Source organism: Manihot esculenta, chromosome 13, assembly GCF_001659605.2.
Source record: "Manihot esculenta cultivar AM560-2 chromosome 13, M.esculenta_v8, whole genome shotgun sequence".
Lineage (NCBI taxonomy): Eukaryota > Viridiplantae > Streptophyta > Magnoliopsida > Malpighiales > Euphorbiaceae > Manihot > Manihot esculenta.
This window is the reverse complement of record NC_035173.2, coordinates 1,290,333-1,314,561: the sequence shown is the minus strand read 5'-3', so window position 1 is coordinate 1,314,561 and position 24,229 is coordinate 1,290,333. Positions and strand designations below refer to the sequence as shown.

The 24,229-nt window shown below is 30.4% G+C and overlaps 3 protein-coding genes across 3 annotated transcripts; all 3 read right to left on the bottom strand.

Moving 5' to 3' along the window:
* Positions 1–1,630: 1,630 nt before the first annotated feature.
* LOC110629731 (agamous-like MADS-box protein MADS4) lies at positions 1,631–7,302 on the bottom strand. Its single transcript, XM_043949908.1, has 8 exons — positions 7,024–7,302; positions 4,135–4,213; positions 3,002–3,072; positions 2,647–2,746; positions 2,515–2,556; positions 2,393–2,434; positions 2,001–2,137; positions 1,631–1,911 (listed from the first exon to the last, which is right to left on the bottom strand). Exons 1-8 carry the CDS (start codon positions 7,206–7,208, stop codon positions 1,836–1,838), a joined length of 732 nt encoding a protein of 243 aa, XP_043805843.1. The 5' UTR covers positions 7,209–7,302; the 3' UTR covers positions 1,631–1,835.
* A 9,081-nt stretch (positions 7,303–16,383) lies between these two features.
* LOC110630559 lies at positions 16,384–17,270 on the bottom strand. The gene has a single exon (XM_021778097.2). The coding sequence runs from the start codon at positions 16,926–16,928 to the stop codon at positions 16,530–16,532; it is 399 nt and encodes a 132-aa protein (XP_021633789.1). The 5' UTR covers positions 16,929–17,270; the 3' UTR covers positions 16,384–16,529.
* A 1,033-nt stretch (positions 17,271–18,303) lies between these two features.
* Positions 18,304–22,032, bottom strand: LOC110630516 (squamosa promoter-binding-like protein 16). The gene is made up of 4 exons (XM_021778045.2): positions 21,464–22,032; positions 20,169–20,652; positions 19,248–19,384; positions 18,304–19,094 (listed from the first exon to the last, which is right to left on the bottom strand). The coding sequence occupies exons 2-4, from the start codon at positions 20,576–20,578 to the stop codon at positions 18,484–18,486; spliced, it is 1,158 nt and encodes a 385-aa protein (XP_021633737.1). The 5' UTR covers positions 20,579–20,652; positions 21,464–22,032; the 3' UTR covers positions 18,304–18,483.
* Positions 22,033–24,229: the final 2,197 nt, after the last annotated feature.

Here is a 24,229-nt window from a genome sequence, read left to right as displayed (position 1 = left end):
TGATAAGTGATCATACATAAGTTGAATTTTTTTACAAATTAAATTTCAAAAAAAACTCGAATATAATTGGAGATGAGAGATAAGAGACCAAGTTTGCCTTGAAAATGGGCATTTGATGGGCGACAGTAGAGGTGGTAATGGGTCGGTTAGTTTTGATTTTCGATCCACCAAATTATAATAGAATAAATTTAAATAATTATATTTGAGTTTGAGACGAATTTAAAAGTGAAAAATAATATTATTACGGTTTTAAATTTTATTTATAGAATATCATTATCTTAATTCATTTATATAAATAATTAATTTAGTATAAAAAATATATTTTATAATAATATTTATAAATTTTTTACATATATCATTTAAAAATTAAAAATTAAAATTTTTTAAAAGTATTGAATTTTTAAATAAAAATCATTAATAAAAAATATTTTTTTATATAAATTATTAATTAAAATATATAAAATTAAATGAATTTAAATTTTATAATAACAATAATAATGATATTTGAAATAAATTTAATAATTTAAAATAAATTTAAATATATTATTAATATAAATCAAATTTAAAATAGTTTAATTTTTATAAATACTCCGCCTCTTACGTCCTTAGTGACTAGATTTATTTGATGGGTAATAAATTGGGTGATTGGTGATGGCCCATTAAGAAGGAACATGCAAATAATTTTGGGCCTTACTGAAAAAAAGCTAGGGCATGGCATGAAGTAAAAAAGCCCATCTTGATTGGGTTAAACAATGTGACTCGTGTAACATTATAGAATCTCAGTTGCATGATATGCATGAATTTTTCAGTTGCTTTGCACATAAAAATTCTTAACATATATGCAATTGGGTACCTAAATCAAATTGCTGAAGAATTATTAGAATTAATTTTACTATGGTGTAACTTGTATTTTCAATATATTTTTGTTTAGCACTGAGTTCTAATCAGACTAAATCTATAGGTATGCTTCTTCTAGGACATGTAAATTTTTTTTTAATTCTCGTAAAATTCTTACTTGTGTCATGTTTGTAAACATAAATGTTTACGGTCAAATCACTTAGACAGTATTTGGTACATTGCAATGTAAAATGATATAATTAAATTTTATATTAAAATTTAATAGAGAATTTGATCCTATCACATGATTAGGGTATATTAAACGTAATATTAAACTTTGCACATACTTCTTTTCTTCACTCTATTGTCTATGCTTTATATACGTGTGCTTGACATAATATATGGAGAAAGGTATAAAAAAATGCACTGTAATTTCATTATTTTTCACTTCAGATATACAGTTTACTTTATAATCCTCAATTTTATATTAAAATAATATTTTATAATATAATTTTTTTATTAATATGAAATTTATCGTTTAACTGTACGATATTATAAAATATTATTTTGATTCAAAATTAAATCAGAAACTCTAAATTGAAAAATCAATAAAACTGATGTTTTTTTTTTATATTTTTTCCATATATATATATATATATTATGTTGTAGCCTATTCCATGTTCTCTCCAATATATGTGCAAGAAGAAGAGATGTAGATACAATTTAACAGCTAAAAATGGTCTAAAATATAGAAATGACAATTATTCCAAAACATTGCCCTGCATCTGCAAAAGGTAGCAGTGCAGTGCTTGCACACACACACACACACACACAAGATTACTTGGGACTGTTTCCTAATCAAGGTATATAAAAATCCAATTACAAGTGCTTGTTTCATCATCAAAATACCACATTACAAAAGATAAATTTGCTGATTCTTATGCAAAGGAATGGATATGGCTCTGATCTCTGAGACAGACTAGTCTTCTGTCTTCTTTTCAAGGTAACCATCCTGGCATGTAATTATTCATACTTGGGCCAGCAGTGACTACTGTTATTTGATCATGCTGGTACCTGCCATTTCAGTGGAACAAAAAACCAGTAAGAACAAAAAAATTCTCCTCTTTCCACAATATGGTTAATTGCTATAAAGTTAAACGTACCCAATTTGTAAAGTGGGTTCACAATCCAGTGGATGAAAGAAGCCATCACCCTGAGGTTGAGCTTCTTGGCGTCCAAACCCTACATCTTCTGCACTTGGATTCAACTGCATTGAATTTATTTGGTATCCTTCCACAAGCTGCAAAACCACCAACCCATTAACTAGGATTCATAATGTGGGATCCAGGTCCCCCACGGGAAGTGTTCCAACATCCACTAGGAAAAAATTTGGGAAAGAACATAAGTAACTTAGCTTAGAAACTACTGAATAACTTGATTTAATCCTTCTGAATTATGTGGAAAATGGGTCTTATTTGGTCATTTTAGGCCGAATTTGTTAAAAATAATATATATTTATCCCATCAAATTATATAGAGTTGGAAATGTGACCTACCCTTTGTTTCAAGGTCTTATTGGCTTCGTTCAGCATGTGTTCCTGCATGCAAGAATCCAATAAATGGAGAGGAAGACAAAGATGAAAAAGCTTCAGATGGGACTACAAATGTGTTTATATACCTTGCGTTGAAGGTCAGTGAGCTGATCCAGCATGCATTGGGTCTGTTCAAAGGTGAAGGATTGATGAAAATGAGATGTATATATAAGACAAAGTTACTACTGAGTAATTTTGTGCATATGAAGCTAATTTACCCTCGTTGATCTGATTTGCTTCAATGACATATCAAGCTGCCTTTCAATGGACTCAAGTTCCTTGCTGCTTAGAGGGCCAAGGTCTTCTCCCAGAAGATTTCTAGAGCAACAGCAGGAATAAAACTTTATCATATTCCAAGTTCATACTTCCATTTTTTTTGATATGGGATCTTTATTTTCTAGGAAAAAAAAAAAGAGGGAATTTTCTGGTGAAAATCACAGTTTAGCTTGAGAGCTTTCATAAAATTGATGGTCATAAGGCAAGGGAATGGGTTCGGTGACTGGATCATTGTTATTCATGAATGAGTTTTTTGATAATCAATATCAAAGGCAAGGTAATGGGCTAATGGCTGACCTTTGAGATCGTTGCAGGGCTTCATAGCGAGCTTTAAGTTTCAGATATTCCTGCTGACTACTTAGCTCCTGCTGATAACGGCAACAAAATTCCATTTGAAGCGTGAATTCTTCAGAATAAACTGATAAGCCCTATATTATATGTTAATGCAATTACCACTATCCAACAGATTATAAGTTCAGTTGATAAAAGATGAAGACATCTATATGAAACCGATTACATTTTCATGTGAATAAAAAAACTGATAACTTAGTTATAACTTTTAAAGCTCGCTTATCTATTTGTAAGATATATTTTTCTACGTGTGATGGTAATTCATTTATCATTACATCTAAGATTGCCTACGATAATAATATATAATTCTTCCCAACAACCTAAGTAAAAGAAATGCAATTGCATGAGAGTGCCATAATTATACGTGCATATTGCATGATATGTAAGCCGACCCATGCTAAATTAATTATAAAGTAGAAAATTACCACTATTATATGGTCTAGGTTTAAAAAACTCTGAGCAACTTGGTAAAATTATTTAAAATCATGTCATCCAAACATGGTGTAAATTTACGTAGCTATATGAGCTTATAATATTTTGTAAATGCAGAAAGAGTACCTATAATTTATTGTCAAAATCAAATGGCGAAAGGTGGCGATCATTGTGATGAAAGCAACATCTTAAATGAATATTCAGGGCCAAAAAAGAAGATGACCAAAACAAGTTCAGATAGTTTGTGCTTTTATTCTTCATTAGAAGAAACTCAATTCAAAGCAATCCAACTATTTTCCCCTAGAAAGCAAATTTGACTTTCTATACGAAAGATTGATTATATTTTCATAAGTTCTCCAAACTTTTAGTTGTGACTTTGAAATAAAAACATTATTAATAGTTTGTCACTTTAATCTTTATCTTTCACATTGTCAATAGAATTTTGATATCTTTGGAACAATTAATTAATGGTTTGTGCTAGCTAGGTGGGAAAAAGATTAATAATGATAATTTCAGATATCTCAATTATTATTTACTATGTAAACAATCATTGTCTTGACATATGGAAACTGACATAACCAATTTAATTTACACAATTTAACAGAAAATAGAGCAATTGAAAGAATAAAAGGGAAGGAAGACATTACCAGAGCCTCCCTTGCGGAGACATTAGTTTCTGGTGCTCCATAGTTGCATTTCTGGTACCTCTCAAGAGTTTTGAGCATGCTAAATTTGCACCATTTAAAACAAGAAACATAAATAAAAATAGAATGATATCTTAGCCTCAACATGCACATAAAATTCCTTAAAATTTTTGAATAAATTGTTTCAATGAGTTTTTGAAAGATTCAGTAGTGAACTTCAAATTAATATATCAAGAAACCAAAGCATCATATATAGGGAAACATGCCTAGCCTAACCAATGCCTTTGAGTTGGTAACTGAGATTAGACTCAGAAACTTGAGCAAAAATGTTCAAGAAAATCATGACAATAACAAAATAAAAGACACTCAATGAAAGAATTTGTCTCTGCATAAACACCGTTAGTAGGCAATACATAATGGAGATAAAATTCAAGATAATTTGATTTTGCAATTTTACTGTAAGAAAAAAAGGAAAAAAACCCTCAAGTAACAGCATCTCACATTTTTTATTTTTTTGAGGAAATGAATTAAGGAATGAAGTTGGCATGAATTCAAGCAATTAAAATACCACTTAAAAATTCATTTTGGCAATTGGGAAACCCAAGTAAGGTCACACAGATTGCACTTCCCCCCTTCCCCTTCTCTCTTTTTCTCTCTTTTTCCCATGAAAGTTGTGATGCTAGTCCATGAGGATGAAGACTTCTAGCTCTGATAAAAATAAAGTGTCTCAAAAAATAATTTTAAACAAAGGAAAAATTGGCATTGTTTTCTAGCAAGATATCATCAGTTAGTGGTTGTATTAGGCAACAAATCTGAACAATAATGTTTTGGATTTGATAATAAGAAGGACGAAAGCAACTGAAGAAGAAAATGGGAATCTTAGCAGAAGTTTTGTGAAGATGTCCAAAAATTACAATGGAATTTTTTACAAATCTTATTTTATTCTCTTCCTGAAATAAACAATCTAAAACTAAGAAGTTGGAAAATTACATTTCTGCAATGTTAACTGAGAAGGCTAAAGTCAAAAGATAAAGAAGATGGTTTTTAAGTTTAAAAAAATATTGAAATCCAAGCAGTTCAGAAACGCATAATACTGGTCCATTAAATCAACAGAAAACAAAAGGGGAATAAAAAAAAACCATTTTCATGCTCCAGGAAATAGAACTTAGTTATGCAATATTCATAAACAAAAAGAAAACTGAACATTCCACCAGACCCATTTCTTTCCCCCACCCAAAAAAAAAAAAGAAGAAAATAACAAATTAAACCTAATTATACAGATGCAATACTATCACAAGTTTGTGTATATGTTTTACAAAGAAGAGATCTAATAAACTTCTAAAGGATTAAGTGATATAGGGACACCCTAAAATGAGAAAATATATAATATAATAAAAATAATAATATAAACATGGATCTTATGAGGTGCTAACAAAGAGGAATTTGAACGTCCTGTGGACATTAGATTGATCACTCCAAAGCACTTAAACTCAATTACAGACTTCAATACATAATCAACATAAATTCACATCTGAAAGAGATAAAACTCTTCTAGAACATCACCAGAGAGACAGAGAGAGAGAGAGGACTGATCTGCAGACAAGAAAACCCTAAAGTCACTGTAGCTTTGGGAAGATCAAAACCCTAAATGTCTCTTCATCAGGGAAACTGATTGAAAACTTAAAAAACATAAAGATAGATGAGAGAGAGAGAGTAGTTTATGATCCAATGGAAAAGATAGGAGCTCCAACAAGAAAAAGAAAAGGAAAAAAAAAAAAGAGCAGCCAAAATGTCTCATTCTGCTTGATTGATCCAAAAACATCTGAAACAAAATTCATGGGGAAGTAAGCAATAAATTAACCATTAGTCATTGCATAGATTTGTTTCCTTTTTTCCCCCCTTATATGCAGCTAACCAAAAGTAAAAGAAATCCTTGAAATTATAAGATAAAAACAGAAGCAAATTGAAGGTGAAATAAACCCTAAGATCAGATATTGCAGATAAAAGAGAGAGATCAATTTGATTGCAAATTTCTTGAACCAAAAGTGAACTAGCTTATCAAATCATGGCAATTAAAACTTCAGAAAATAATTTTTTTTAAAGCAAAAAAAAAAATCAAAGAAACCTTGAGGAAAAGAAACAAAAGGAAAGTAAACAAAATTCCATAAACAACTTGTTGCTTCTAAAGAAATTAACAGACAAAAATTTCTGAGCTTTGTTTAATTAAGAGAAAACTCCAAATCAGCTATGTTCAGACTTTCAAGAGCTTTGAAAAGCAATAGATTGATCAAATTAACTTTTTTTTTCTTTTATAAAACGCAGAAATTCAAGACATAAAAATGGAAAACTCATAGATTCAACAAAAAAGGAAAAAAATAAAGGAAAAAAAAGGCAAAAACTCGGGGAAATCAAAGTAAAAGAAATATTAAAAAAAAAAAGAGTCAATATAACAGTGATCATCTTCTTCTCCTCCTCCTCATTCTCCTTACGCTTCTCTCATTTATTGGTTCTCTAGTTGCAGATCTAACATCACAAACTCAACCTGCTCTAAACGCCGAGACATTCACAGAAACGGAAACCATCGACAGAGATTAAAAAACAAAAACTTTTATTTCACTCTCTCTCTCTCTCTTTCTTTTCTCTTTACTTTTCTTTTGTTTCAAAACAAAAGCTCAAAGAAGGCAACACTGAAAACAGCAAAAATAAACTCACTAAGCTCTCAAGATCTAATGTCAGAACTCAAAACAAGAAAAAAGAATCAAAGAAATGAGAGAATCTAGCTAGTTGTGAGGTGGGATCGATACGCGAGAGAGAGAGATAATAGGGAAAAGAGAGAAGCTTTTTTAGTGTCTTGAGTGGGAACAGCAAAGTTTGGTTGTTTTGGTGATATACCTTGAACTACTGCAAAACTCGTACAGCTTTCCTCTATTAGAGAAGATGATTAGAGCAACCTCGGCATCACAAAGAACCGAAAGCTCATAGGCTTTCTTCAAAAGCCCATTTCTTCTCTTTGCAAAGGTCACTTGCCTGTTAATCTTGTTCTCAATTCTCTTCAACTCAACCCTACCTCTCCCCATTTCTCTCCTTCCCTTCTTTTGCTTATCTTTAACAAAAATTCTTCAATTCTTTGCTGATCAGCTCTCTTTCTCTTGTCTCTGTAACCCCTTTATTTATATACTCTCTCTCTCACCACCCACCTAGTAGTGTAAGACTGTAAGCTACCTAGCTAGCCATACCCTTCACCCAAATTAAAAAACCAATAAAAAATTTATACAAATGATATGATTCTCTATTCTCAAAAGAAAATTTGATATGATTCTCTAAGCAAAGAGAGAAAATAAAGGGAATAACAAAACCTAGTCCTTTATTAAAATCAATATAGCTATAGTTCTTGGACGTATGTGATGTGAAGTGGGTGATGATCGGACGGTGGGAAGGTGTGATCTCTCATAGGTAAGGGAAGAAAGAAGAGAAAGAGGGGCGGCAATAAATGCAAAGTGGGGGCAGAGTCTTGCTACGTGTCGAAAGATGAAGTCAAGTGTGAAGGTGTCCGATATTCTACCTGATCATTTTCGGATTCGGGAAATCATGCGAACTAACCTTAAACAAGGTGAAATTTTTCCTATGTTCCTTCCACCCATTTACGTTAACACCCGCTCCCCTTTCATGCTTCTCATCAGCTTATTCTTGTTCCTAAACCTAGCTAGTTTAATTTCTTCCATATTACTATGAGAAAATTTCTGCCCTTTTCTCCTATTTCGTTCCATGAATTCATAATTTTTTTAATAATCAAGTGTATATCTATAACGCATAGGTTAGAAAATTAAAAAATAAAAAATTTAATATACATTCACACATGCATATTTATATGTGCAAACATCGTCTATCACACTTAATTGGGTTCCAAAGGCAGTTCCCTATAACCAGGATTCGACTCCCACTTTCTCTCCTCCCCTATACTATATGTAAAAAAAAAATGCGTAAACATCAAAATTAGAGAAAATGCAACTGAAATCAGGGTGGACAGCATATACATGTTGTAAGATATAAAAGATGAGGCTTTACTTCAAAAAACAAAAAGGGACCCTCTATTGCTTGTTTAGAAATTAGAAAAATGCATAATTACTGCCAAATTCTTTTTCCCAAAACTTTAAATTAACCCATATGCTATGCTGGGTATGAGTCCTCTTTTGAGTTAAATTTCTTAAATTTGAGAAACGGTTGTTAAAAATAGTCCAAACCCAATTAACTTACGAATAAGAGAGCAGTGAAACTAATTTTCTTGAATTAAAAGGCATGGCTACTCTTATAAATCAAACATGTTTTACTTATATTGTTGAGACATTAATATATAGATAGGGGTTAAAGGGATGGAGATATATACATCAAGGTGATTTTCTATTTACATTAATTACGTATATTCGTTAATTTTGGTGTCATAGCAATTCATAAGCAACGTACTCCTAGAGTTAAAAGGCAACATGTCATAGCAATTCTTTAACAGCCACTACATCTTGCTCAACTGCTAAAAAATGTTTTAGCACTTAAGCCCTAAAGACGATCACTTGTGGGCGAAGTTTCAAGACATATCACTGAAGCATATATAGTTTTTTTTTTTTCTTTTCCCTTTTTGCTGCTCTATTTTTGTTAGGGTACATTTGTTGGGACTGCATCAACCCAAAAGACAGCGGGTGTCATTAGTGTTTCAGAAATAGACTAGCCATCCGAAGCCGGTGAGGAAGAATTATCCCCTCCAATAGGCTCAGACCATTGTATAACACCAAGGCAGATCGTTGGACAACAACATTAAAGATTGACTTGCATTCAACCACCTCGTTATTAGTCATGTTGGGAGAAGAAAACCACTTGTAAAAATAAAAAAATAAGGCATGCACGCAAGGCCAAAAAAAAAAAAAGCAAATACAACTATGAGAAAGTAAATGAAAAAGAATCAACATCCAAATCTATAAGAAAACACGAAAGAAATCCAAACAAAAGAAAAAAAAAGGGTCTCCCAATAGTGAGAGAGCTAAACCTATTATGAAGTGAGAGAGTAAACACTTCCCCTGTTCAAAGGGGTAAGAAAAGCCGATAATGCGTCGCAAGCAACTAGAAAATAACTCAAAGAAAAAAGGCATAGAAAACACAAAGATTTCTCTCTAAAATCTTAGAGAGTATTTTAACCTCCATTACACTCAAAACAAACACACTCTCAAGGTCAAATCTTTATTATTATTTCTTTAAGGTTAATAATATGGGGCTTTTCATATTCTTCTAAAAATAAATTTGAGAGGCAATATAGGCGGTGGAGGTTATATCTTTTCATTAATTAGTTCGCACCAAAACTGAGTTGTGGCAATTTTTAAGCAATCTTGAGGGTATCTAGAGACACTAGCTAGTTTGTGTGAGAAAATTGATCTGAGATTTTAGTTGGGTGGTTGCTTGAATTTGGAACTTGTGCCTAGTTGGGTTGTTCTACAACTTGATCTACTTCATCTCCTATTAATATAATTGGCAAAGAGTGCTTTTTACTCTTAGCCTCAGCTGTTTTGGGCTTATTGTGAAATTATGTTAATTTTCTTTGGTTAGTTAAACTTTGTTCTAACCCATTTAGTCTATTTTAATTAATATTTCTTTACTTTTGACCTTTCAGTGGAATGAAACCTTTGTTCAAAAACCCATGAACCTTTTATTATTTTTTAAAAAAAAAAAACATTTTGAAAGCTTAATTAATAATTTTATCAGCATTTTTAATTAAAAAGCAATCAAGAAACACGAGGCAGCAGCAAAGTCATGACACTAGAAAATAGGATGAAGTTCTATGCGTGTTTCATTCAATTAGTACAAAGTAAATATAAACACTTAATCTAAAAGTATAAGTACATATATGAAAATCACAATAATAGTTTTACATTTTTAATACAATGCTTACTGGATTTAAAAATCAAATTCTAAAACTTGTAATTAGAAAGTATCCAACACCTTATTAAAAAGTAAATTTTATATACACATCTATGTGTATACACATATACTAGTATATTAAGGTTTTAATGGCTTAATTTACCATGATGTTTAGATAGAATTTGCTAATGATGTTAAACAATATAGTATCTCTTAATTAATTATTGTATACATCCTAATGTAAATAAGACTCTTTTTCTTTAAAAAAAAAAAAAAAACTCACGGGAAATTTTTCAATGTAAATAAAGTTTGGCTTATCGTCAACAACTTGAATTTGCTTGGCAGCTTCTTAGGTGGGCTCGCATGGCTGGTTTTCGCCTTTTACCCGTAATATATATATATTTTTTATTCGGTCATTAAACATGTGGAAAGTTTGACTTTTCGGTTCACATGATAAAAATAAATTTTATTTTTAATACTTAATTTATTTATAATGTTGAAAATAATAATGTTTTTTCTTTTAATAAAAACAAAACAAGAAAATTATAATAATGATGATTAATTGTAGTAAGTGTAATAGAAATCAGGTCATAGCATTCACAGATTTAATTTAATAATAAATATACTTAAATAAATATGAGAGATTTCAGATTTTATTTTTTTAATTTTTAATTTTTATTTTTAAAAAAATCAGATAGTATGTAGCGATCATGATTTAAAATAAAAATTAATTCAAAAATTCAATTAAAATTAAAATCACTCAATATCTTTCTAAGATATTATATTTATAATAAATAAAATTTAACCATTAAAAATACAGATGAAATTTGTTATAATTAATAACTATATTACAATAGTTCTATATGCAACCATTAAATCCGAAAATATACATCCAAGTAGGCGAGATTCCATTTTATTAGCTATTTTTTAAAACACACATAGTGGCAATGATGAGTGATCATCCCACCAATTATTAATAATAAATAATTGCAAAGACTCCGTATCATCAACATATAATACATTGTGGATTCCATCCTACATTGACGAGGAATGAAAATTGATGGAATTTGTATATCCTACTAAAAAATTATTAAATAATTTAAAATAATCATTTTTATTTAAATAAAAAATAAATTTAAAAATTATTTAGATAATTTTAATTGATTTGTGCATATATTTTGATTAATTTATTATTAATAATTAAAAAATTTGTTTAATTTAATTATTAAAGTCACAAAATATAAGTTAATGATAGTGAAATTTAGTGGGTTTAATGAAATATATATGCGTGGACAAAAAATTTGATTTCACGATAAAGTTAATAAATTTAGATGAATGACTAAAAGTTAATAAGATTAAATTTCGATTCGTAAAATTTAAGCTTTGGAGAGAAATATGTGTATATCGTATGTCTATATCGTATTTAAATAAAGCATATAAGATATGTTCTTTAATGTGGTTGGTTTAAGGATATTTATATCCGATTATTTTGGTATGTTCCGTTTAATATCTTATCAGATTGAATAATAATATATTGTGGCATAAATATTAGGTGGCTCATTAATGATAGACAGTCGACTAATAAATATTAAACCGGTTAACTTATATTTTATCTATTACGCGCATTATTTTTATCAATTCAATACACACGTAATCATAACTCTAATGATATTCCGCGTGTTTCGAAGAAGTCTGAACTGTGAAAGGATTGTCCTGTCCGTCCTAAATACCGATAAGATTATGAATGATTTTCATATTTTACACTGCCCGATTGAATCATATAACATGGTTTATGGAGTTGTTTTATATTGAACCAGATAGCATGGCTTTATGAAGTTATTTTAAATTATGTGTACACGTGTAATAATTTCAATAAATCTTATTATTCTTACGTTAGGAAAAGGTTTTAATTTGAATTAATGGAAAATGAAAGTATTAATAGGTAGCTTTGAAGAGTGGGGGCCTATGATGTGTATAAGCACATCAAGTACATTGTGACAAAATAAAGCCCACATGGGGCTCGTAAATAAAGCTAAGTATCAATCACTGTGCAATGTGGTCCAAACAAATACACACTATACTACTTTGAATTGGTTGGTGGACATTTGATGGCTATGTAATTTGCCCATCACCCTCTGCATTTATCATCTTATTTGTGTGTACTATGCTACATGATTCCCCCAATTTTCCATTAATTAATTACTTCCATAACTAAATTTTAACCTAATTAACATCCTTAGTTTTTACTTCAGATTTATGTAATGGTATCTTAAATATTTTCAGATAAAAATGAGACATTTATCAGTGTAATATTGTATATACAACGAATTTCTTCTAATTATTGGTTATAATGTAATTATTTTAGAATAGAACTAGAACCCTTCATTTAGAATTACGAATTTTATTTTTAATAATTTTTTTATTTGAAATGAAATAATTTATTTATTTTAATTAAAAAAAATATTTTAAAAAATTTTCTTACGCAGAGGGGTAGAATAGCAAAGGGTGAAGCTGCACAGAGCATATACTTTGCTTCTATTTGATTGCGACTCGGCTCCTACTCTGTATATGAGACTTTATTTTCCACCTCTTCTCAATCATCAATCATAGTGGGCCACTAGATATAGACTTGAGGGTCCTATTCATTTAAAATCGTATTGCGATCAATTAAGTTTAATCTATATCTTAATTAAATTAAAACTCTATGAATTTAGATTAAATCAAATAGAATTTTCTTTGTTTTTAAACCTCCATAGACATGGTTGATTTTGGTTGAAGTTTCCATGGAAAGCAACAGCTTCTTTTTTCACTAGATTTTTCTTTCTTTTATTTAGTGAGTAACACAATAAAAATTAATAATTTTTATTTAATGATTTTCATAATTAAAAAAATAAATAGCAAAATAATTAAATTGAAGACATAACATAACATGTGGAAATGAACTTTCAAAAGAGTAAGGAAAGTAATTAAGGAGAATTGTAAGTTTTTAAAAAGTCAACAAATATAAACAACCAAATAAAAAAATAGTAATTTTGAGAACTTAAAAATTTTTAAATCACACAGTAATACTAATTTTTTAGTAATAATTAATTATTTTAATAGTTAATTGCTGTTATGAGCAGTAGTTAATTAAATATTATAAAAAAATAAATTTTGATAATTTTTTTTAATTTTTAAATATTAATTTGATTCGTTTCTTTAAAATAAAAAAAATAATTAGACTACGTTTTTGACGCGTTGATTTGATTTACATTTTGGCGATCCATTTGTTAATTCACGGGGCTAAGTTTAAAAAGAAAGAAGTTGGGAATCTTTAATACCCAAATTAGAAACCATTTCACGAGTCCTGAATAGGAGATAAGGAAATTGAAGATCATGCTTTGAATGCAAGCTTTAACTTGAATTATCATAATTTATTTATTTATTTATTTTTTTCAAAATGAATTAGGTGGGAAGTGGACCATGATGGGGTGTAAGTAATGGAAATCCAAATGGGTAGGAGTTGAATGGCAGTGGGGTCCATCCATCACTTTAGCAAATGTCAGATTTGTTTCCATTTTAAGGTAGACACAATCAACGTCAATCATAATGACACGTGGACCATATACCCAATGTTGGATACTTCTCTTTAAGGAAGTCACGTCTAGTGGGATTTCTCTGGCACCCCCAAGTCTTATCCCTTGAAACGCTGGCCCTCTCTTCCGTGCATGCTTGTCTTTCTTCTCTTGTCTCAGTGCTCCATTCTCCAAAAAAAATTTCATATTCCTTCTTATTGAGAAAATTAATGGCATTTACAATTTTATTTTTTATTTAGCTTTATGCTTCTTAATTTGAGTCATCGTGATGGAATCAAAGCGAAATTTTAAAATTGTCAAAAGTTCCCTTTTATAAATAATAATTATGTTGCTTGAAATATATTTTCTATAAGTTGATAATCCGTAAATGAAAGAAATAGATAATTAATATTTTCTGAATAATAATTCTAACATTTAAATCAATATTTAATTTAATTCAGCCGAATGAAATTATATTAAAAATTTTTTATATTTTTAGTGAATTAGTGAAATGATAGATTTGCATTCGATATGATAATTTCTTATATCATATGAAAAAATCACACAATTTAACAATTTAAAATTTTTAAATATAATATCATTAAAATATCTAGAATTTAGATGTATAATGTAATATTTTAAAAAATAATAATAAAAAGATGTTATTACTCCACTTAAGACGTAACACAAAACTTGGTTTTCATTTTATGTATGATTTAAAATTTTATTTTAAATACTATGCAACATTTTCATGTGATAATACAACTTAATTAACACGCCCCAACAAGGTGTTTCTTTTTTTTTTTTAAAAAAAAATACATGAAAATAATACAAAATGATGATCATGTTCAAACCTCACCGCTCAATATAATTTTTAAACTAAATTAAATATTTTTGACAAAAACCACACTATTGTAATAAAAAATTATTATATAATGAAAAAATTCATTAATTAGTTTTTTATTTTAAAAAATATATTAAAATATTTTTAATATTTTAAAAAAATTTATTAATGAATTCTTTTATTAATTTTAATTGTTGATAATTGTAAAAAAATTTAAAATATTATTAGTATAAAGTGATTAATTAATAAATTTTTAAAAAATTTAAGAAATTAACTAATAAAATATTTAATAGTTAAAATTAATAAAATAATTAATTAATATATTTTTAAAATAATATTTTAATGTATTTTTAAAATCGAATGACCAATAAAAATTAAATAGTAATTTTTTTCTATTCTAAATATCATTTCATCTTATCCAATTTTAGCCATGATGATATAATTTTTAAAAAAAAAAGTCAAATAAACAATAAATTAGCTCCATCAATAGATAAACTCACAAATTAAATAGAAAATTATAGAATATCAAAGTTATACATGATAAGTCATTAAAAAGTAATATATAAATAATTACAATTATTAAAAAGAAAATACAGTTCAATATTTTTTTTAAGATTCACTTTTTTATTTTCAGATTATAGTTTATTTCCATTTGTAAATTTTAAAAAAAATTGAGATTCCATGTAGAATTGACTTTAAAATTCCTCAAAAAAATAAAATAAAATAAAAGTAGTTGTCTGAACTTAATTAGCCTTCATATGCTGAAACAGAGAAACCAAAACAAGTAATAAGGTAAGATGTACACATATGTTTTGTATATTTAAAAGACTTGGAAAAATCTTAATTAATATTCTATTTCTTGTTCATTGCCAAGTTTAGTAGAGATAAACAAATTATACATTATATATATAAAAAAATATATATATTGTTGAAAATTCTGAGAAGAGATGTACCAATTTTGGACAATTATTTAAGGATCTGTTTAAGGTTAAACCATTTGATTTTATTTTGATGACATGAGTTGGTAATCTTTGTGCTATGTTATTGACCTGTCTGTATCATGTTCATGTGATGTGAATCAATGAATTTGTCTGTCTGCTACAACTAATCCAAAATAGCCTACATCCTTTTCCCCACTTTATTATTTATTAGAATTTAATACATATTAAATTAAAATTAAAATTCATCTAGTTCCAACTATCACCATTCTGAATCTGATTTTAGTATCATTAAATTAAATTTATTGATGGACTCCTTTTGCCCCTTTTTCCTAAATTTTACTTATTAATAGATATTAAATATTTTAATTTAATATACTCCCTCATAAGAATATATAAGTTTCACTATCCTTTAATTCCAAATAAATAAATTTTACAAGACGATTTTATTATATGTATATTAACGGTTGCAATGAATCATTTCTCGCACTTTTAAGTCTGTGGCCTATAGGAAAGACTGCTGCTTCTCCTGTACGAGGATCCTGATGAACGAACTACTCGAAGGCCCAATAGGGGAAGCTTAGGATTTACAGGCCCAGGCCTAAAGGAGAAGAGAAATATTTAAACCATTTTCCTTATTAACTGATAAAATTAAAATATAAACTGTAGTTAAACTTAAAAACTGTAAGATATGGCCTAAAGGTGCAGGATGCCAACCCTACGTTGCACAGGACGGCCTTTCACTCTCGCAATTATTTCCCTTTCCTTATAAAAAATTGCACCAACTTTACCGAACCCACTTCTTGATTTTCAAATAAATGACTGGCAAAATGTCATTATGAGAATATATTCTATGGACCCACTAATCATCATTTTATTTTATTTTATATATATATATATATAATATGCTTGAAGCAGCTTAATTAGGCACTATCAGGGATTTCTATAGATACCTTATAATATAATAATTTATCAATTAATTTAATTGATAAAAAGATTTTCTTCATCATAAATATAATAAAATAAAATAAAAAGAGAATTATTTAATTTCTTTAAATTGGGAAGACATACTCTCGTACACCTACCATATATATTACATGCCAAAACACAACTATAAAATCTATATATATTGTAGATAAATATGAGAGAATCCAAATCCTCTTACCATGCTTCCGAATCAAGTTTTTCGACCTTGAAACGCTCACGAACGTAAGAAATGTAGCTGGCAGCTTTCATGTCAACATTTTCATCACCACCATAGTCATGGAAGCTTCTCAGCTGAGCAGCAGACACCTTCTGGGTTGATTGGATATTGCCACTAAATTGCAGTGGGATGGAACTAGGTTGATGGGCACTCGACCTTTGGATTGAAGAAGGATTTGCATGGCTCTGGAAACTAGAGAAATCCACTGAACCATTTAGGCTATAGGGGCTTGGACTAACCTTATTGGTGCCGCATTGCCCTGGGATTGAAGGCTTGGAATTCACTCTAAGGAAAGTCTTGGCTTTGGTTAACTTCCCTTTAAAGAACCCTCTTCCTTTATTAGTTGCTGTCTCCATTTCTTGGATAAACCAGTGAAGCAATTAATCAAACAAATAGAACTCAATCAAGTGCCTATGTCCATTACAAGAGAAGCATGAATGATATATATAAAGGTTATTCTCTAGTCATAACTAGAAGTGTCAAGTCTGCCCTTGCAAAATTTGTAAATGAGAAAATTGCCCCTCTGAGGGTCTGAGGGTGAGTTGGTGGCTTTTGATTGGACAGTGTGGGTGAGGTAAAGCAATTGTTTTTGACACCTGTGTGTGAATTGAGGAAAAGTTGAGATGGAAATAAACATGAAACTTCTAGTTGGCTCACCAGCGCTTTGATCAGAAGATATATTCTCCACTGATTTGGTGTGCTTTTTAATTAAAGTTTCGTTGGTTAGATTTTTGGATTGTGGAGAATTTTGGGGTTTTGATACCTTGGTAGCTAGTAGCTAGCAACCTCACATAAGGAACCACCCCCTCTGCTTCTTTTCTCAATCTAATTAATAATATTATTTCTTCTTTGCACATGAAAAATTAGCCATTATGTACATTTGAGCTCATTATTTATCATTTGGGATTCGACCCAACTGGGTTATAGTTTGAGATTATTCTAGGAAAAAAACAATTAATCTCATAACTAATATGAGAAGATTCTTAATCATTAGTAATAAAATAACAGAAAAAATCTTGAAGGATAATGAAAGAGCACAATTCTCTTTTTTTCATGAAACATATAGAGATATCAGCCTAGCTTCCGTGATGTGAGGGAATATTCTTATACTGAGATCAGCGTCCCACTCCCAGTTCTGGATTTTGGGCCCATCAAATGAATTTCACCATTATTATAACAATAGTTGGCCATGGCCATTTTAACTAATTATATATTATTATTATGTGTTTCCTGCTTTTTATATTTTAAGGCTTATAAGATTAATTCATTAATTTATTGACGCCGTAACATTAATTAACATTTATAATATGGTGGGAATTTTATAAATAAACAAAAACTTTAAAAAATAAAACAAATTCAATTTTACCATTTTAAATTCATGTTTAAATTCCAGATTATGTATAGAGTGATCTCTCTCTGATCATGGTCATACTCGATCAAATTTTCTTTTCCCTTCCTTTCTTTCTCACTCTCTCTCTTTTTTTTTTTTTAATTTTTGCATGGTGGTGAAGTTCATAGTTGCACATGATATGAAATGAAAAGGTGTAGGACAGCAACAGCAGCAGCCTGTTTCCCAGTGGTGTGGAGGCCAGAAACAAACAACTGCAATCACATGTGAAGGAATTAAGGTAGAAAATGACAGTTGCTGTTGCTATTCCATGCCTGAAAATGAAAGGATAAGATAGCTCCATGGATCCACTTATTGACCCACTAATCCTGAAACCAGACATCTTTTAACGCAAGAAAAAAAAGGAGAAAACACATGCATACAGTCACAGTTGTCGAGTAGGGATCCATCCCAAAATCTCACAAGGATCATAACAATCTCACAGTAATTTTAATAGTTTAGGAAATTAAATCCTTTTATTTTTCACATTTAAAGCATTAAATCCATTGAAAATGGCATTCATATTACTCCCAAGAGAAGGAAAGTGTCTGAAGAGATCCGCTCGAGGATGATCCATCAGGTCCAATCTGAAACATACTCTGACCGTGGAGATTGGCATTGCTACTGCCATCAGAGACCAAAACAGAATCAACAGATCCATTTTCCATTCCAAGACAGCTAAAGTTGAGGCTTGAGATCAAGGAATGGGCAGGAGGGTTCAAGTCAGACTCAGGCTGCACCATGTGGCTTAAGCGAATTTCGCAATTCTCAGCTGATGGAGATGACAGAAGAGAGAGAGCACGGTTCGAGTCAATTACTCGATTTGGCCCATCAGATAACATTTTCTGGCTGCTGCAGCTACTGCCTAAGGTGGAACCAGCATGGAGAATAGTTTGACAAATAGATTCTCCAGGGAGTGCAGAGCTAGTGCATTGTAAGAACGGGAACTGCTTTCCACTTCTATAGCCATGAGATAAGGAGCCAGGAAAAAAGTTTTTTCTGCTGCCGAAGTTTAGAGACGATTGGCTCGTGTAAAGCATTGGATCATTCTCAGGTTTTATTGCCCCGTTCCATGCTGAGCTCTCAGGACTAGTTGAAAACATTTGGGAGCCACCGAACTGCAAATATCTAGTACCTGCATGTAGTTTTGTGTACTTCAGCAATGCTCAACAACCTTGTTATTTTTTATAACCCCTCCTCAAGTTGATGTTTAAAGAGAAAAAAGCTCACTTTACAGGAAATAAGAGATGGCTACGTAGTGGAAATTTCGTAAAGTCAAAACTCGTACCTTGGTGATTGGAAAACAACCTTGAGGAAGTTACAGACAGTGAATCAGGTTGAGGCTTCCTTCGACGCCGGTTATGTCCGTCAAGACGTTTCCTGCAGCTTCGCTTTCCCTCATCAAACTCCACCAATGAATGGAACCTATTATAGGGCATCCAGAGCAGTAAATATTTTACAACAGCTAAAGAAATTTTGCAAACAAAAGATTGTCTTAGAGGGATGAGTAATGATAAGATCCTCCTCCACTCCTTGTTCCTGTCCATTCTAACCAAGTAGCATCCGATCAATTATCCGAAATTACAACCTAAGATATTATGTACATTCATGTTTATTTTTCGCCCTGGTAACCCAAGATAAATGCCAACAAAGCATATGCATCAAAGGGCAGTAGCAAAACTGAAACTATTCGAGGAAACGACCCTCTTTGAAGACTATGACCCTGATTTTCTGGTCTTCTCCTTGATGGAAAAGCATTATTAGCAGCCTCATTTTTCACAATCATATCAAAGACAGTGAATAGCTGTCTATTTTCATGGTAACCAATCAGAATAGCATACTAAGTCCATTAAATGATAACTTAACCATGAATTAAACTGCTGCATAATGCAAGAGATGCTTGAGAGGTCAGAAGAGTTTCATATGTAATGCTAAGAATGCCTGAACTAAGATTACTGAATCTGTAATTTGAAGTTACTACAAACTTTTTGACATCTGTGAATGACTTCAAGATCCGAGAGCAGTAAGACACTAAAGACCATATGCATAAAAGTCACAAGTAATTAGGCAGACTATATTGCAACCCAAAAGAATCACAATCTTCAATTTAAGCCCTTGCTTTTGAAAATAAAGGTAATCAAGCCAACAGTGCAGCAAAGGAACAGCCAAAATTCAAAGAGCTCTAATTTCAAAGCATGTTAGATCTCACCTGCTACACTGCTGACAAAACCGCTGCTCCTGACCTTTAATAAAAACCTTAGGGGTCTTGGAATGGAGCTCACATACTTTATGTCGTCGATGATAGTCCCTGCATTTGCTAAGATCTGAAGTGCATCCATCAACCAAGCACGAAGGGACTTGGTTTCCATTGGAAGGTGTTCGAACTCTTTTAGATGATCCAGACGATGATGACTCCATTAAAAACTCCGCTGGACCTGCAAATTTCTCCACCAACTTGTCCTCCAAATCACCTGAATTTCCTAGTTTCAAGTCTACTGAGCAATGCCCTGTAACCTTATGCACTTCTAAGCAACTAGACACAGTAGTTCGAGCAATGTAAGTAATGTTTTGGTTTTCCAATTCAGCTAATCTCCAAGGAGTCTGAAGATTACAGCCCATAGAACATCCTTGTTCTGTAAGTAATTTTCTCTCTTTCTGTCCGTGCAACCAAAATTATTGTCCAAGTGATCCACCTAGCCAATCATAACACAATTATTAACAAAACCAAGAAACAAAATCAAGAACAAATATTCATAAAGAAAAGGAGAATATTCATGGGAAAAAGAATTCATGTGCAACAAAGTGGTTTTCTAGGAGATCCACTCGCAGAGATACACAAATCCTTTGTTTTCCAAGTTGCAATGACAAATATCCATCCAAATGAACTTGGTATATTGCAGAAGAAATTCCCAGAAACCAATTTCATATGAAAACGCAGGAAAAAAACAAGGTCATAATTGTAATTGTCTAAAAAGTGCAATTTTAATGCTATTCATACAATGGATATCTGTCACATCATGGTATCACAACTCTCTTCCCAGCCACAAGCAGCCTTAAAAATATTTTCTTTTCTTGAAGAAATAATACACAAATCATTTCGCTTCCAAGAATATGAAAGTTTATTTTAAGGACAAAAATATACCACGATTGGATTGATTAAACTCTTAAACAAGCTGATTATAGGCCAAGCATGACTGGCTAAACTAATAGATTAACTTAAAGACAATTACTTTCCAATAATGCAAAGGCTCTTTACTAATTGGAGAAGATTTTCTTGACAAAAAGTTGCCAACACCACTTTATTCTTGCAGCAAGGAGAACCACATGTCTCAGTAACTATTACTGTTAGAGATTGCTTTTATAGTGCTTTCCTTTTATATAACAATAAAATTTTACTGCAAGATATATAAAAAAAAAAACCCAGAAATTTTACACAATTAATTTTGTAATTCACAAGTAATAAACCCGAAAAAGGGCATAAAGAACAAAAAAGAAGATGGGTACCTGAGAGAACCCAGAAATCAAGCAGACAAGAGGCAAAAATAAAGTCTTTTGATAACCACCAGGCTTTCAAATTGCAGAAGAATCTTGAAAAAGAGGAGGGAAAGAAAACCGCTGCAGGTTGAAGTATAGAGAAAGCAAAAATTGGAAATCTAAAATGGTGAAGAAGCAGTTAAACAAAAAATTGCAGAGAATAGAGAAGGACAAGAAGCAGAAGCAGAAGCAGAAGCAGCAGCAACAGCAGCAGCAGCAGAAGAAGAAGAATTCATTAGATTCCTGGTAACAGTTTGATGAATAGTCTTGAAAGAGAAAGATAAGAGTAAAGCTTTTGTCTTCCAAGGAACAAACAGAACATAAAGCAGCAACAGGGAGAATTATAAGGACTGGGTTTTTATTGTGAAAATTATTGGAAGGGGCAAGGAGAATAGATAATGTATTCAACTATTCAACTTTGGAACAGATAGAGAGAGAGAGAGAGATTGAAAATGGAAAGAAGGTAACTCTGAAGAGTAAAGAGTTGCTGTTTCCAAGTCTCTTCCCCCTTCCTTTTTAGGCTTGTGGCTCTAAAAAGAGTTCCAAGACAAGAGAAAGCAGAAAAAGAATAATAATAATAATAATAATAATAATATTCAAGAGATGGAAAAAAGAAAGCTAAAAAAAAAAGGAGTGGCAGAGAAAGCGACAGGTTCCAGTTGCTTTCAACTTTTGAGAGAGAGAGTTTCTTGTGTTTCACATTCCATGATGTTCCCTGTTGGGGTCTCCACTCTAGCTTTGTAAAGTCTTGAGCGTTGGTATTATGGGAACTCTCAACTCCCAACTCTCTACCACAGAGTCTTTCTTCTTGGTGCCTTTTCTTACCCGTTGGATTTTGACTCTTCACAACTTTTTCAAGGATTAGAGTTTCAAGTCAACCCAGACACCTAAGTAGTCTCATTTCATGGAACACAACCCAAGTTTCTCACTTTTTTTTTTCTGTAATTTTCCACGTTTCCTTTTTCTAGTAATTTTCTTGTTTAGCTTCTATGCATTCTAATACAATAATCAGTTTTGCTTCTTGTTTGGCCACTTGTTGAGAGAAATTTTGGATTATTTAAGGATTGGGTATCCAATGAATATTATCAGTGTGTATTTCATTCACCAAAAATCTGGTCGAGACTGTCTAAAACAGACACATCCCTGTGGAAATTGATGGTCCGAGTCTGAGAGAAGAGAATGAGATGCAGCTCTTTTTCAGCCTTCAATGAAATGTTGTTTTAAGAGCTTCAATCACATACCTTAATCAAAAGCTTTTCCTTTCAGACAAACTCCTAATTTCAGGACCAAAATCCAACTTTTTAGTTATTTGTCCTCTTACAATACATGTGTTAACCATCAGATGAAATTTACTATCCTTTTTAAGCTCAAGACAAATTAGCATTTGTGGATTTCACTACATTATAAAGTCTTTAAGAAAAAGAGATTGTTGTAAAACGGTAAAATCAATTTGAAATTATGGGTTTAAATTATTTAATATTCAATATTATTAATTAATTAATTTAGATTTGTGTTCATCAAGTCCGTTGAAAGAATGAGACATTTTCAGATTTTAAAATATTATATACCTAATATTAAAATTCAAGATCATTAATTAAATAAGAAAAAATCTATATTATTCCATTTTAACTTTTGAAAATTTAATTCAAATTATTAGAAAGAAAATAGTATCTTTGTAAATTAATTTACAAATATGAGATAGTTTTCATTTTCATGGTATGGATTGTTATTTGTCTAAAAAAACTTAGGAAAGTTGCTAATTGACTTGAAGCTGTTCACAGAAGGAAAGTCCAATTATGGTTAGGGCTATATAAAATTTTTTTAAAATTTTTGGCATCTCTAACACAAAAGAAAAGTGATTAGTTGGTCCAGCAAAGGGCTATGTGAGTTCAGCCTAAGTAGGTGATAAAGAAAGAAGTCTTGGTCACTTTTTTTCTTCACCAAACCAAAGCTGCATTGGCTTAGTAGATTTCGTGTAAACTCTAATACCAAAGGCTTCACCACCAAATCACACATCATCTTCACGCAATACTAAGGAAGACTGCATCTTGTATAACCTTATTTTTATCTAATACTGAATTTAATAATTAATAATTTAAATTATTATTTATACATATATATTGTCTATTTTTATTTTTACATTAATTAAAATATATAATTAATATAACTAAAATAAAAAAATCTATTTAGTTCTATAATATTAGATGAAAAAATTAAATTTCTCATATTATTAAATTATTTACAGAATTAATATATTTTGTTTTCAATATAGAGATATTAATCAATTAATAAATTATTGTTTTATATATATAATTTACAACAGATAAATAAATAAAGGTAAAAATTCATTTAATTTAAAGTTAAATAATTCTCATATATAAAAATCAAAATTATAATAATTGTATTTAGTAAAAAATTATTTATACTTTTACCTATTTTGCATAATATAGTAACCAAAAAACTAAAAAAAACAAAGCATTCATGTTGTTATTTATGAGTATAAATAATCTTAAATTTCTGACATCAGAACATCATAGATCTTTTCAATGGAAGATACCTATATAGATCATACGCATTCTAGTTATCCAAGTCTAATTTTTTTTTTTTAAATAAAGATATTCATAGAATAGTTTTAAAAAGAGAAGAAAAGCTATAAAAAATAAAAATATTAAATTTTGCACACATAGATTTATTGAATTTAACACAATTTAATTTATAAAAATAGGATCAAACTAA

Bases quoted from the DNA above. Each gene is read 5' to 3' on its own strand.
- LOC110630516 (XM_021778045.2), bottom strand. From the start codon at position 20,578: ATGGGCTGTAATCTTCAGACTCCTTGGAGATTAGCTGAATTGGAAAAC. The intron at 19,385-20,168 runs GTGAGATCTAAC...GCCCTATAATAG, and splicing joins TTTTGTCAGCAGTGTAGCAG to GTTCCATTCATTGGTGGAGT. The intron at 19,095-19,247 runs GTACGAGTTTTG...AACTACATGCAG, and splicing joins GTTGTTTTCCAATCACCAAG to GTACTAGATATTTGCAGTTC.
- LOC110630559 (XM_021778097.2), bottom strand. From the start codon at position 16,928: ATGGAGACAGCAACTAATAAAGGAAGAGGGTTCTTTAAAGGGAAGTTA.
- LOC110629731 (XM_043949908.1), bottom strand. From the start codon at position 7,208: ATGGGGAGAGGTAGGGTTGAGTTGAAGAGAATTGAGAACAAGATTAAC. The intron at 2,557-2,646 runs GTAAATTAGCTT...ACCTTTGAACAG, and splicing joins AGCAAATCAGATCAACGAGG to ACCCAATGCATGCTGGATCA. The intron at 2,435-2,514 runs GTATATAAACAC...TCTTGCATGCAG, and splicing joins TCACTGACCTTCAACGCAAG to GAACACATGCTGAACGAAGC.